General features: G+C 40.6%; 1 protein-coding gene across 8 annotated transcripts in view; it reads left to right on the forward strand.

Annotated features, from left to right (window-relative positions):
* MLLT10 (MLLT10 histone lysine methyltransferase DOT1L cofactor) overlaps positions 1 to 12,946 on the forward strand; it is a 225,128-nt gene that overhangs the window by 1,844 nt on the left and 210,338 nt on the right. For 6 of the 8 annotated variants that reach the window (XM_073334208.1, XM_073334203.2, XM_073334205.2 and 3 more), the window contains exon 3: positions 3,105 to 3,184. In XM_073334208.1, coding sequence (XP_073190309.1) covers positions 3,105 to 3,184 — 80 coding nt within the window. Of the gene's footprint in view, positions 1 to 3,104; positions 3,185 to 12,946 lie in introns of those variants that run through there. The other 2 variants (XM_073334211.2, XM_073334212.2) reach the window with 2 other exon arrangements.

The following is a 12,946-nucleotide window of genomic DNA, read 5'->3' on the forward strand; positions in this document are numbered from 1 at the left end:
TGCAAAGGAATGAAATTGTCCCTTGTAAAGAACTTGGTGTCATGAGGTGAATGGAGGCTGAAGAGTAGCTTGTGTAGTGAGTCTGTTTTTGATTCAGGGTTGCCTTATCTTCAGAGTGGAGTTGACGTTGAAAGGTGTCCCAGTTTGTCTACAGTCATGCTTACATCAGGATTTTGGGTTTTTGTTTTGATGTGGTTTAGAATACGAAAAGAATGACCAGAACATAGATAGTATTTGTTTTCAGAAGGAGAAGGCAGTCACTTATGCCAAACTGAGTAAATTTTAAACAATATATGTATCCTACCTTTGCTAACACTAGTTCAGCTTGATAAGTGTTGGTAACCTTGGGAATCCTAGGGTCTTAAATATGGTGCTCTGATGGGATCATATGATCGTGTTGAAAAAGGTGGTATCAGCCCTTCTGTGTTGATTCTCAACATCTCTATTGCTACTGGAGCTAAACTAGTGTTAGCAATATGGGGAAAGTTTTGGAAAATGCCCCTAATATAGACAGAGACTCTTAAGTTGGATATAACTGTATTGCAGCCATGTCTGTTCAAGTTCAAATATGGAAGGAAGGATGCAATTTCAGGAATATAACCTGATGATGATACTCTTAAGTTTTTGAGGTCAAATCCTATTGTGGTGGTTGCAGAATTACTGTATTACAGGTGTAATATATTTTGAGTGTATGTTAACAAAAATGGTGCACATCTTGACAGTTGACATTGTGGAACTGGTAGAAGAGGCACTTCCGTTATAACAGACTTTATAACTGTCTATAACTGTCTATAACTGTCTATAACTGTATTTGCAGCTGAATATTTTCATACTACTTATTAGTCTAAGAATTAAACATTTCCTTTTTTGGGAAGTTTGAGTTAAAATTATTTGGCTATCTGTGAAATCCAGGCATAATTTTTTCTTATCAAACTTCTCAGATACCTAGTTTTCACTCTTGTCTAGTTCAAAACAAGCTTCTTTAAAACTTGCCAGTGATTTAATTCTCTAAGGAGATAAGTGCTCCTAACAACTTTGAAGAAACTTTGTCTAGCAATAAAAAAGGTGTAAGCATAAGGAAGTCATGTATTGAGCAATAAACTTTTAATTTGTTAATGCACAGAAGTGATGTTCAAGATACAGATACAAATATGTCTGGAACTTTGCTAATTTGAAATGTAAGATACGCCACTTTAGACGCTGCCTAACTGTGATGGATCTGGACCTGCCTTGCCAAGCCCTCTCCGTGAATTGCCCCATCATTCACTTCTTTATACCATATGCTATGTGCCTCTGCACTGTCTATTGCCAGTTTCCAATTGTGTGTGCTGAGACAGGGCTTCAACAGGAAGATTGTCAGATTTGCTGTACTGCTTCTGATGATATTTTGAAACTTCAAACATTGTAGTGTATATTGGTTTGACTATGCAAACAAGTCACAATGCTGAGTTTCTTTATTTGGGGGAGTATCTCTCTTTGTGCTTGTCTTTGCCAATTTTAGTTAATGGTAGGACAGTAAAGCAAAATGTTTTCCCTTTATTGTGGCTATATTACAGAACTTTAGCATACACTAATCAAAAAAGGGATGTCCAATATGTTTTAGTTTTTAATACTTGAATAGTGCAGGTGACAATTTGATAACTGATTCATTATTACCTGAATATGAATAGACTTATGTAGTAGGTGGTTGGACTTTTTTTGTGGGATTTAAACTTCATGTTTTGCATATCAGAAGACAATGTTTATGTTTTACATTGCATGTACTGATTTTTTTCCCTCTAAGTTAAAATGTAATGCTCAAGGCATTCAGAGTACTTTACTAGTTCGAAATCCCCCTTCACTCCTCCTCCTCTTTGTTTACAGTTAATGATGTTAACTTGTCAGGTGTCTTTTTAATCACTACTTTTTACTTCACTGCGTATTTAGAATTTGAAAAAATCTGACACTTTAAGCAAAATGCAAAACCACTGGGTTCATACAGCATTGGGGATCTTAAGTGTAGAAAGTCAAATGCAAATTTATTGCTCCTGTGGAAAACATAATTTGACTTTGTTGTATGTATGAAGGCATACAAAATACACACCCACACCCCTCCTACCCCGTACTTGAGGTTCCAAGAGGACACAGTTCGTGGTGCTATGAGAACTGTTAATTTGAGTTTCCTGTTCTGCATATTTAAAATCTGAACTATAAACAGGTCCTATTAGGACCCTCTTTTGTTATACACCATACAAATACAGACCCCAATTCTGCATGGTGATCTGGACAGGCAGACGTGTATAGCTACATGGAGCCCTTCTGTAGTTAGTAAACCCTGCATATGGGAATAGGGATTCACATTTGCAGTTCTGCTTTCAGAATCAGGACTATAATGGTCTTTCCCCCAAGAGTTTACTTTGAACTTGATTGGACTACTTATGTATGCAAGTAATTTATAAGTATAATGTTTCAGGGATTGGGGCCTTAGAACGTATTGTTGCTTTAAATCCAGTTTTGATATTCTTCAGTTCAGATTTGTCATATTTGTAGGTCCTCTTGCCTCTTCAGACAAAATATTATTTCTTCATTTAGTCTTCAGAATACCTTATACTTTCTGCAATACTCAAGTGCAGGAAAAGTCATCTTATTGAAATTAAAATGTTGGGTTTTTGTGACAGTTTTTTCCCAACTATATTCTATTTTAGCATGATTACCTTTTCTCTCAAAAATATAACTTACTACAAATGACAGATTTTTGTTATTGTAAAGTTAACTTTTTATCCTAAATTAAATAGAAAAACATATTGCATGTAAAACATCTATTATATTTGAACAATTTTTGTTTTTTTCCCCACAATGTATGGTAAACTGTAGTTCGTTTTACTTAATCAGAACAAGTATTTTGCATAAACTTAAAGGTTAATTAGCTTGTACTTGACCACTGGCTTGAGAGGTAGTTTTGACAGTGTGTTAGGCATAACATGTTTTACACATAGAAGTAGACTTACCCTATCTGTAAAGTGCTTCAAGCTCTGCTAATGAAAAGAGTTTATAATTGAGCAAAGTATTACTGTATTGTAGTACTGTATTATGATTGCTAAAATATTTTATCTTGTCTGAAACAGCTTGCTATGGAATTGTTCAAGTACCTACCGGACCTTGGTTTTGCAGGAAGTGTGAATCTCAGGAAAGAGCAGCCAGAGTGGTAGGTGCTTTGTTTATTAAATAATACTACAAAATTGCTTAGTAGTAATGTTATTGAGCATTATTTGTTGAACTTTCTATTATAATTCCATGTTAATTGGACACCATCAGTTTGAAATACAGTTTTTTTTAAAAAAGTTAAACTAGCTTCAGGTATTACATCTGCACCTGAGTATTCCTGGCCATTTTTGTGGTTTTACAATCACACTTTCCAAAGTGGTCTCTTCCTCGTCCCTGCTTGTATTGTGTAAAAGACCCAGATAAGTAGGGGAAACTGATTAACTGTATACTAAAAATCTTGCGAAGTTCAAAAAGTAAACAATAAGAAGTGTGTTATGAAAGCAAACCCTTAAATCTGCAAGTGTGATGGTCAAATGTCGTTCCTCTGCTTGCATAGCTGTCTAGAAAAAAAAATCAGAATTAAACTGGCTGTATTACATTGAACAAGCCAATTATTTGTGTCCTGCTACCTCTTTACTTTAAAATAATAGACTAGAATTTAAGAGCATTAAAATTTAGGTATATGTTCTCCCACTGAGGCACAGTTGCTTTACATGGTTAATTGTCATTAATACTAATAAGGCAAGTAAATCTGATTTGGTGGGAGGCTAGGTTTCATTGTTTCTGTGCACTAAAGTTTTTCTTTCTGCCATAATGCTTTTAAGAAATCATCTAATTGCTTAGTTGATGGGCAGATGAAGGTAGCTGGCACTTATTTTGTCTACTAATAATTTTAAAATTGCACATTTTTATACGACAAGCAAATACAGTTTTTCTTCCTCTCCTTGTCTGTCACTTAAAATATTAGATTGTAAGCTTTTTGAAGCAGGGGCCATATCTTTGTGCTTTGTATGATGTCAAGCAGAATGAGCCCCCAGTCCTGATTGGGGCATTTGAGCCCTGATATGAAAAGTTCAAAAACATTGATCAGTACAGTGTTAAAAAGCATTCAGAGTTTTAACTAAGTTATCCATGTTTTATGTAATTCATTGAGACTTCTCAGATGTTGGAGAATAACAAAGTTAAACAAAGAAAGCAGGTGAAAATTGTCTTATCTGCCTTAGTGACTTAAGGATTTCAACTGTCTGTACTACCGTTTTGTTAGTTCTGGAAGAGTCTGTTCTCCCATTATTGTATTTAAAGCCAAATGTTTTATTGGATGGATCCAATTCCAGAATGATTATGTAGTCTTCCTAATATTTGGTAAGAATTAAAGGAACACCATAGTATTAGTTTCCTTATTTGAAATGCTTCCATAACATGGCCAGGGCTCTAGCCCTTATTCATAGTAAAACTTCGGAGGGAATAACTTCAGTAAGGAAAAACATGAGTGCCAAGCTCCCATTATATGTGCCACAAATGTTTGTTTCAGAACTGTATATAAGCTGGGTAGTGTGTATGTTTCCTTAGGTAGCAAAAGAAAAACAGCAACACGAAATCCTTTATAATAAAAGAAAAACAAACCCAAAAGAAAACACCTGCACACTATTGTGGGTGTAATGGGAAATAATACTAAAGACTCCGGTGCAGATCATGCAATTTACAACATTGAATGGCTGGCTGGAACCACACAGAGCCTTGTTGACTTCAGTGGGCTCCGTGGCATATGTCTACACTGCAGCTGGGAGTTAGTCTTCCAGCCTGGAAAGACAAACGTGTTTGTGGGGCTCACACTAGCACTCTACAATAGTTGCATCTATGTTGTGGCACTGGTGAAGGCTTGCACTAACCACCTGAGCTTGGAGTTGGGGTAGGGAGGCTGAAGCTTGGTTGACTAGCCTGAGCCTTCATTAGTGCCGCAATGTCCACAAAGTTGTTTTTTGCATGCTAATGCTAGTCTGTCTACCTGGGCTTGTAGATTTGCTTCCAGCTCCAGTGCAGACATCCGTGTGCAGGCTGAGTAGTCTACCTGCATGTTTTAAATTGATGGAATGCGGCTTTTATGCCTATTGATCAGGATCAAGTTTTAGTGTTGTGATCATATGAATGTAATCTTCAGTATTGTAGTGGTTGCAGATATAGTTAAAATTGCAAAAACAATTTCCATTATTGTCTCTTCTGTCTCCTTTCTTTTTTTCTTAATCTTATAGTTTCCAAACCATTCACTTTTAGGCTGAAACTTTACTTGTTTTCTCTTTGGGGGGCATAGGGATGAGAGAGAATGTGTGCAAACATACTTCCTGTCTTTGAGAATTAACACCTTTTTTTTTCTTTTTTTTAAAGAAAAAGTGAAGTATAATACAAATTATGAAAAATGAAATTTGGCATGTAAATAACGAGCAGCACATGCTTTGCTAAATTGGGGGGATGGGGAAGAAAATTGAATTAGATATAATAAAGTTACAAATATTTTAGAGTGCAAGATTGTACCTGTGTAGTAGCAAATTCCTTCAGTATTCAAAAGGACACCAAATTACATCACACTTTTATCTACATTTTTACCTTCTTTGTTATTCCAAGTAATACCTAAGGCTACTGTAACAAATAGAGAAGTCACTTTTTCTTTTTTCAGTTTGCTTTGTACAGATAATAGAAAACCCGAGCCTTTCACACTCCTAAGGTCTCTTCCAACCTCAATCTTCTATGATTCTATAACTTCTTAAACAAAAGAGAAGAAAAATGTAACTGTAAAATCATACATTTTTAAATTGTCTCATTGATTATAATATCTGAAGCTACCTCAAACTATTTTTAAAATGGATTATATCTCAAGTTGATGGTGTTCCTTGTAAACTGTGTAGCTATAGAGCAATGCCGTGTTTTTGCATATATAGCTTTGTGTGTGAAATTACTGCTTCTCCTACTCTAAGGCCCTGTGGTGTTGACCAGTGGTGTATTTCCTGCCACCTAGACATGTGCCTCATCCCTGGAAAATCCCTGCTGTTGACATGAATGACTTCTGCTTCCTTTGCGTCACCTGAGTGGTGGAAAGGAAGTGAAATAGGGCAGAGAAGGCTCCACTGACTGTGGACCCTTAACCTTTTAAAAACATTTTATCCTTGGGCTGAAAAGGATAGAAACTAGCTCCAGGGCAGATCACATAAGGTCAGGTAATGGCTGGCCTTGAAAGGCATAAATTCAGCCCTTGTGCTCAAGGACCAGTGCAGTGTGTGTACTACCAGTGATGAAAGATATTTCAAAAATGGTGTGAAAATGGCACTATCCCAGTTCTGCCGTGACTGGTGAATTGAATCTGATGCATGTCAAAATGAAGTGTAGGTGCCACTTCTCCCTCTGGGTGCATTTTTTTAATGCTTGGTTCTCCACTGGTCAGTGCCTCAAAGTGAGACTCTGGTTCTTAAAGCCACAACAGAATCTTTAAACTTGTATATGCCTTATTTATCACATCTAAAAAAGAGCTACTAATGCTTTAGCTACTTTTTGTGAACCTAGAGTTTTCCCATCTGTTCATCTCAGTGTAAATATAAGTATTTATCTAGACTTCTAAATAATGCATCTGTGCTAAAACCTGGGCACATGAACTGTTCGGTCTTTAAAATATCGAATAAAAAATTCAGATTGATGTAGTGTCATCATTAATATTCTACCTAATAAACAACAACTGAGACTTCCCCACTCATCTCTCTCTTCTCAGAAAAACTGAGTTAATAGGTCGGCCTTACTTTGTGCTCTAATGGTCAGCAGGCTTTCTGACTGTTGACCAAAACAGGGAATAAATTATATTGTGAATTGTTTTCCCACTATGAAAACTGCCCAGCCCTTGAACAAAATGGCTAGGGATTGTTGACTTCAGTATTCTAGCTAATAGCAAATGTTAAATGGCTACCACACAAGGAGAGAGAGGTAGTCTATAAAATGCACAGGATTCAAACCTCAAGGGGCTTTTATAAATATAAACCAACATCTTGAGTGGCACCTGGAAACTATTTAGAAAATAGTTTAACTCTGAAGCACAAGTGCAGTATGTTGCCTGAGAGAAGTACCTTTAAGCAGATAAAGTGTTCAGCTAGGCTTGAAGTGTAGTCCCAGATTGAAAGTAATCCATTCTGGAGATAGTAGAGGCTTGGATAACTGGTGAGAGATCCAGTGAAACTTGAAGGAAGATGGGTCTTGGGGAAGAAAGGGCCTAGAGGATTAAGAGTGCTTTATCTGCTTGCTATCTGAATATCTAGATGTAACTGAGGAATGCAACAGAACCTCTAAGCAGAGAAATTGTGTAACAAAAAGCGAAGAAGCTCTCTAAGTAGTTGATGAATTTCTGCAATCTTCTGTGGTTGCTTCCCTTAGCCTTTTAACATTAATTATGGAGGGTAGGTCTCATCCAACCTTTCACTCAAATTTAAATAAGGAAATATTCCTCCTACATCCAGCAGGACTTTCAAACTTCAGTCTTAACTAAATATTGGGAAATTGATAGTCTGGGTCTTGTGAACTTGCTACTGCACTGTCTGGAAAGAAATGCAGTACTGAGTATCATCGGCATACTGTTGAACTGCATCCCAAAGTGTCCCTTCTCTAATGACCTTCTATCCACACACCAAATAAGAGGGCTGACAAAGTAACAGCCTGTGTGAGGAAGCTGTTGGGATGATGACACATTGTCAACACTGGCATTTGGACCGTCGTGGGGGGAAAAATATTCACTTCAGTGCAAATACAGTAAGTCTGTTCCTGCCAGGGTCTGCAGATATGTCAATGAGATCAAATGTATTTTATGGATTTAATAGAATCTGCATGTATTTGATCTTTGTCCACTTCCAGGAGGACATCTTTGACAATGGAGACCAGGTGCAGTCTCCATAACATGCCAAGCTGTTTTATATGTGGAGTATTCAGGTTTTCCTTTCTACTCCTGTTTGCCAGAAGCTGGGATTGGGTGACAGGGCATGGATTACTTTATGATAACCTGTCTGTTCATTCCCTTAGTGGCCAATGGCAGGTGCCCCAGTCAGAGGACAGGATGCTGAGCTTGATGGACGTTGGTCTGACCCAGTATGGCCATTCTTACGTTCTCATGAGTTACTTGCTACAGCCTTTTCAATTATCTTTTCCCCAGTAGAAAATGTGTGGTGATTAGCAAGTTTGTTAGTATCAAGAGATGATTATTTGAGCACAGAGCTGACAATAGATTCTTTAAGTTTTAAATTCTTCTCTCTGGGGGAAAAGACACCAACAATCTTCTGTAGTAATCCCCTTGACAACTGAGAGTCCCTTGTAGTAGTGACGTCCCCAGAAACAATTCCTGTGTGGCTGCTTCTTAGCCCTGGTCTACACTAGGGGTGGGGGATTGATCTAAGTTACGTAACTTCAGCTACGTGAATAATGTAGCTGAAGTTGACGTACTTAGATCGACTTACCATGGTGTCTTCACCGCCGTGAGTTGACTGCTGCCGCACCCCTGTCGACTCTGCCTGTGCCTCTTGCGGCGCTGGAGTACAGGAGTTGATGGGAGAGTGCTCGGGGATTGATTTATCGCATCTAGACTAGATGCGATAAATTGATCCCCGCTGGATCGATCACTGCCCGCCAGGTGAGTTGGTCACCTGGCAGCCATGCCCCAGTCACCTACCCAGCACCCTGGCGTGCCTCACAGGCACCTCCTGCCCAGGAACAAGGAAAGGGCTCGGGGACTACCAGTGCCATGCAGAGGCTCAGGATGGGCCCAGCTGCTACCTTGATGATCCCAGTCACCCACCATGAGTCCCAATCCCTGGGGGTAGCAGCGGGGCCAGCACTCCAGGAGACCCCGGAGCCATGGATCACTGGGTGCCGCAGCTCGGAGTGGGAACAACCGTAAACCCTCCAGCCTCCTCCAGCTGCCCTGGGAGCTGCTGCATCTTGGGTCCAGCCCCTCTTCCTTTCCTGCCGCCCAGTGGCTCTGCTTTGCCCTCTGATGCCCACTGGGGTGCTGGGCTTCTCTGGCCCTGGGCAGGGACATTGCCGGTCACCACTCCGCCAACGTACACAGTTTGGGGGGCAGGGCCCCCCCATGCCAGCCCCAACTCCAATGTACCACCTGGGACTATCGTGGCTTACCTTTGGGGCCGCGGCCCACAATTTGGGAACCATTGCTGTAGCTGTTCCAGGGGGTGGTTACATACCAGGCACGAATTTTACATTGGTTTGTAAATATCAAAGATCATTTTATGTGTTGTTTCCTGCTAGCAAGCCTGAGAAGTGGTAGGTGAGGCTTATGGGGTAGAATGTTGTGGTTTAAGTTTACCCTGGTTCCTGAAATTCTTTTTATACCCTTTTGGTTTTTTTATCCATATCAGTCCCTCTGGAGATTGGGTTCTGTCCCCAAGGGACAGGGGGATTGTGCCCTGCCCTGGGTGTTGCAACCTGCCACTTGGGATTGCAGCACCGCTCAAGTTTGGCTCAACCAACCCTCTGTCATGTTGCGGGGGATGGCTGGGCCAAATTTGTGTGAGTTATCTTTCCCAGCAGGTTGCAACAATACTTATTCAAATTTGGACACCACTGCTCTCCCTTGTTCCTCTCCTTCCCCTGCACCATGAGAGAGGGCCAGCTGGGCCATATCTGAATGGCTGTGGCACCATGCACCAGGTTGCAAATCCTGGTTTGGGGAGCCAGGCCCAGCCCCAACAGGCAGGAGCCGTCACTGCTGTGTGAGTTTTCAGTTTTGTCCTTTTAATTGTGGTATTTTCATGTTGCTTTGCATTTGCAAAAAAGCATTTCTCTATCTATTTGGCTGTGCAAAAGGGTATTCGTGTAGATGGGACCATACTGTTAATCTTTTGTTCATTTTTATTAAAGATTTGCTAAATTGGGATTACAATCTGTCTGGAGTAGTATGATGGATGATGGGCTGTACTAGGGATGAAGCTAGGATAGAAATTTACAAAATTCAAGGAAGATGGGAAGGAAAATGTAAGGTTGGAGATAAGAGGTTGGGGAGAGAGCAAAAAATAAATGCTATAATTAATTAGATAGTATCTGAGTAATTCAGAAACAAAACCTACCCCTCTAAATGTAAGTAATCCTCCCAACCCAATATGTTAGTGTGATTTTTGGAGTTCCTCAAAAGATTAGAGTGATACTAACTTCATGATCTTCTTGATCAGATGCTTTTGTTTTTTTTCTGTAATCCAGCCAGAGTGCTTTGAGAATATGTTGAGTTAGCATTCCAACACATCTGGAAATGCCCTTGAAGTTCCATAGTGTGCATTAGATCACAGATGTTTGGAAGCAAACTGAGAAGTAAAGCAATGAAGTAATTGACCCTGTGAAAGCATAATTTCTGCTATCTTTCCTGGTTTATGTTAAGTTTAAAAAAATAGTGCCTTTTCATGTTTTTTAAAACCAACATGAGTATTTATGCCTAAATATTAGGAATTACAGAAGAGTATGTTCTGTGTATTATGTTGCAGTTCCTCTCCAGTGCACGGTGAGGACAGGCTAGAATGATGTCGAATGTCCATTTTTTCAGAATCATAATGTTCTAACATAACATGTTTATGATTGTGCTTATTAAATACTTTACTTATCTTAAGTAGTGTGATTATTTTAAAATCTTTTTTAACTAAAAGCAAATATCTTTTTAAATGATCTTACTTTGTTTGCCACTGTTTGACAATATGAATCAGTTGTCCTTCATGAAAAAAGTGCATAGAATGTAGGAATGGTTTCTGGAATGTATAAATGTGTTTTGCTGGGAAAAATACAATTTGGGATGGAAAGTATACATATAAGCTAAGTAATTTGCATATACTGTTTATGTCTACTAAAAAGACTTTAAAGAGAGAGAAATGTAAAACTAAATTATACTTATGATTTTTTGCGGGGGGGAAGTAAAGGGAGGGAGATCACATCTCTAATCTCAGGGTATGTCTACACTGACGTAGTTACAGTGCTGGCAGTTACAGCACCGCTCAGACAGTGCTGTAGGGAAACCGCTGTTGTGTGTTCACACTGTCAGCTGCCTGCGCAATGTGGCACTTTAGAGCGGTGAACTCTGTGCACCTAACCCACAGAGCAGCTCTTCCTCTTCTGCTGCTAAGAGTTGTGGGAAGGTGGAGGGGGTCGCGGGGCATTCTCGGACCTGTCCCAATGCACCGTGATGCATTGCTTCATAACCTAGCAATTCATGTGCTTCCGTACGCATTTGTCCCCAACTTTCAATGGCTTGTGTACTGCGCGCTCTGCTCTGCCTCTTCGGTCTGCAGGAATGGATCCTGCACTGTTGACGAAAATGCTGCTTGCTGTCACTAACGTGTCACGAATGGTGGTAGAGTTATTCCTTAAAATACAAAGGCAAGAGCAGTTTGACATTGATCTCGCCATGTATAGTAGCTACGACACGAGATTGCTTGTGGTATTCATAGAGGTGCTGACCACAGTGGAACACCGCTTTTGAGCTTGGGAAACAAGCACTGAGTGGTGGGATCACATCGTCATGCATGTCTTGGGTGACAAACAGTGGCTGCAGAACTTTTGGATGAGAGCGCCACATTCATGGGACTGTGTGATGAGCTCGTCCCAGCCCTGCGGTGTAAGAACATGAGAATGAGAGATGCCGTGCTGTTGGAGAAGCGCGTGGTGATTGCATTGTGGAAGCTGGCTACTCCAGATTGCTACCGATCGGTCGCTAACCGGAGTGGGAAGGTTGACCATTGGACTCATGTTAACGGAAGTGTGCAGGGCCATTAATCACATCCTGCTCCGAAAGCCCGTGACTCTGAGCAATGTGCGTGACAATGTAGATGGCGTTGCACAAATGGGCTTCCCTGCAGAGGGGCGATAGATGGCACGCACATTCCAATTTTGGCACTAGACCACCTAGCCACTGAGTACATTATTCGTAAGGGGTATTTCTAAAATGGTTCTCCAGGTGCTTGTAGATCACTGTGGACGTTTCACAGACATTAACTGAGGCTGGTCCGGAAAGGTGCATGACGCACACATCTTTCGGAACACTGGTCTGTTCAAGAAGCTGCAAGCAGGGACTTTCTTCCCAGACTAGAAGATCACTGTAGGGGAAGTCGAAATGCCTATTGTGATCCTGGGAGACCCTGCCTACCCCTTAATGCCGTGGCTTATGAAGCCATACATGGGGCAACTTGACAGCAGCAAGGAGTGGTTCAACAACAGGCTGAGCAAGTGCAGAATGACTGTTGAGTGTGCTTTTGGCCATTTAAAAGCCCGCTGGTGCTGCCTATATGGGAGGTTGGACCTATCAGATTACAGTATTCCTATGCGTATAGCCGCATGCCATACTCTCATAATATTTGTGAGGGGAAGGGTGAAAGCTTCATTCAGGGCTGGACCACTGAGGCATCCACAGATGGAGGCTGAATTTGAACAGCCAGAGACCAGGGCTATTAGAGGGGCTCAGTTCGGGGCCATAAGGCTCAGGGATGCCTTATGGCAGCAATTTGAAGCTGAAAGCCATTAATATTTGTTGCTATGCTCGGGAGCGCAGTGCTTGTAATGCTAGGAGGTGATTGTGATTGGTGCAGACAATGAACATTGAAGGTTTAAGAAAATAGCCTGTTGCTTTGCAGGGCTCTTTTTGCTTTCAATTAATGGAATAAAGATGGCTTTCAAACCAAAACAATTCTTTTTTTTAAAAAACAACAACTGAAGGAGAGACAATAAAAAAAAACATATCAACGCTGAGGGGGATTGGGGAAGGGGGAATGGAGGGTCCCAGGAGGAGGTGGGGTCCCGGGACGTTAAAGATTTGTGTATGTCCAGGTATTGTATCCAACTGTCTCCTTTGAAGCACAGTGTAGCAGGTACTGTACTTCAGCAGGGCTAAACTGCACAGGGATAGGTGTTG

This window comes from Lepidochelys kempii, chromosome 2 (genome assembly GCF_965140285.1).
Source record: "Lepidochelys kempii isolate rLepKem1 chromosome 2, rLepKem1.hap1, whole genome shotgun sequence".
NCBI classification, from domain to species: Eukaryota; Metazoa; Chordata; order Testudines; family Cheloniidae; genus Lepidochelys; species Lepidochelys kempii.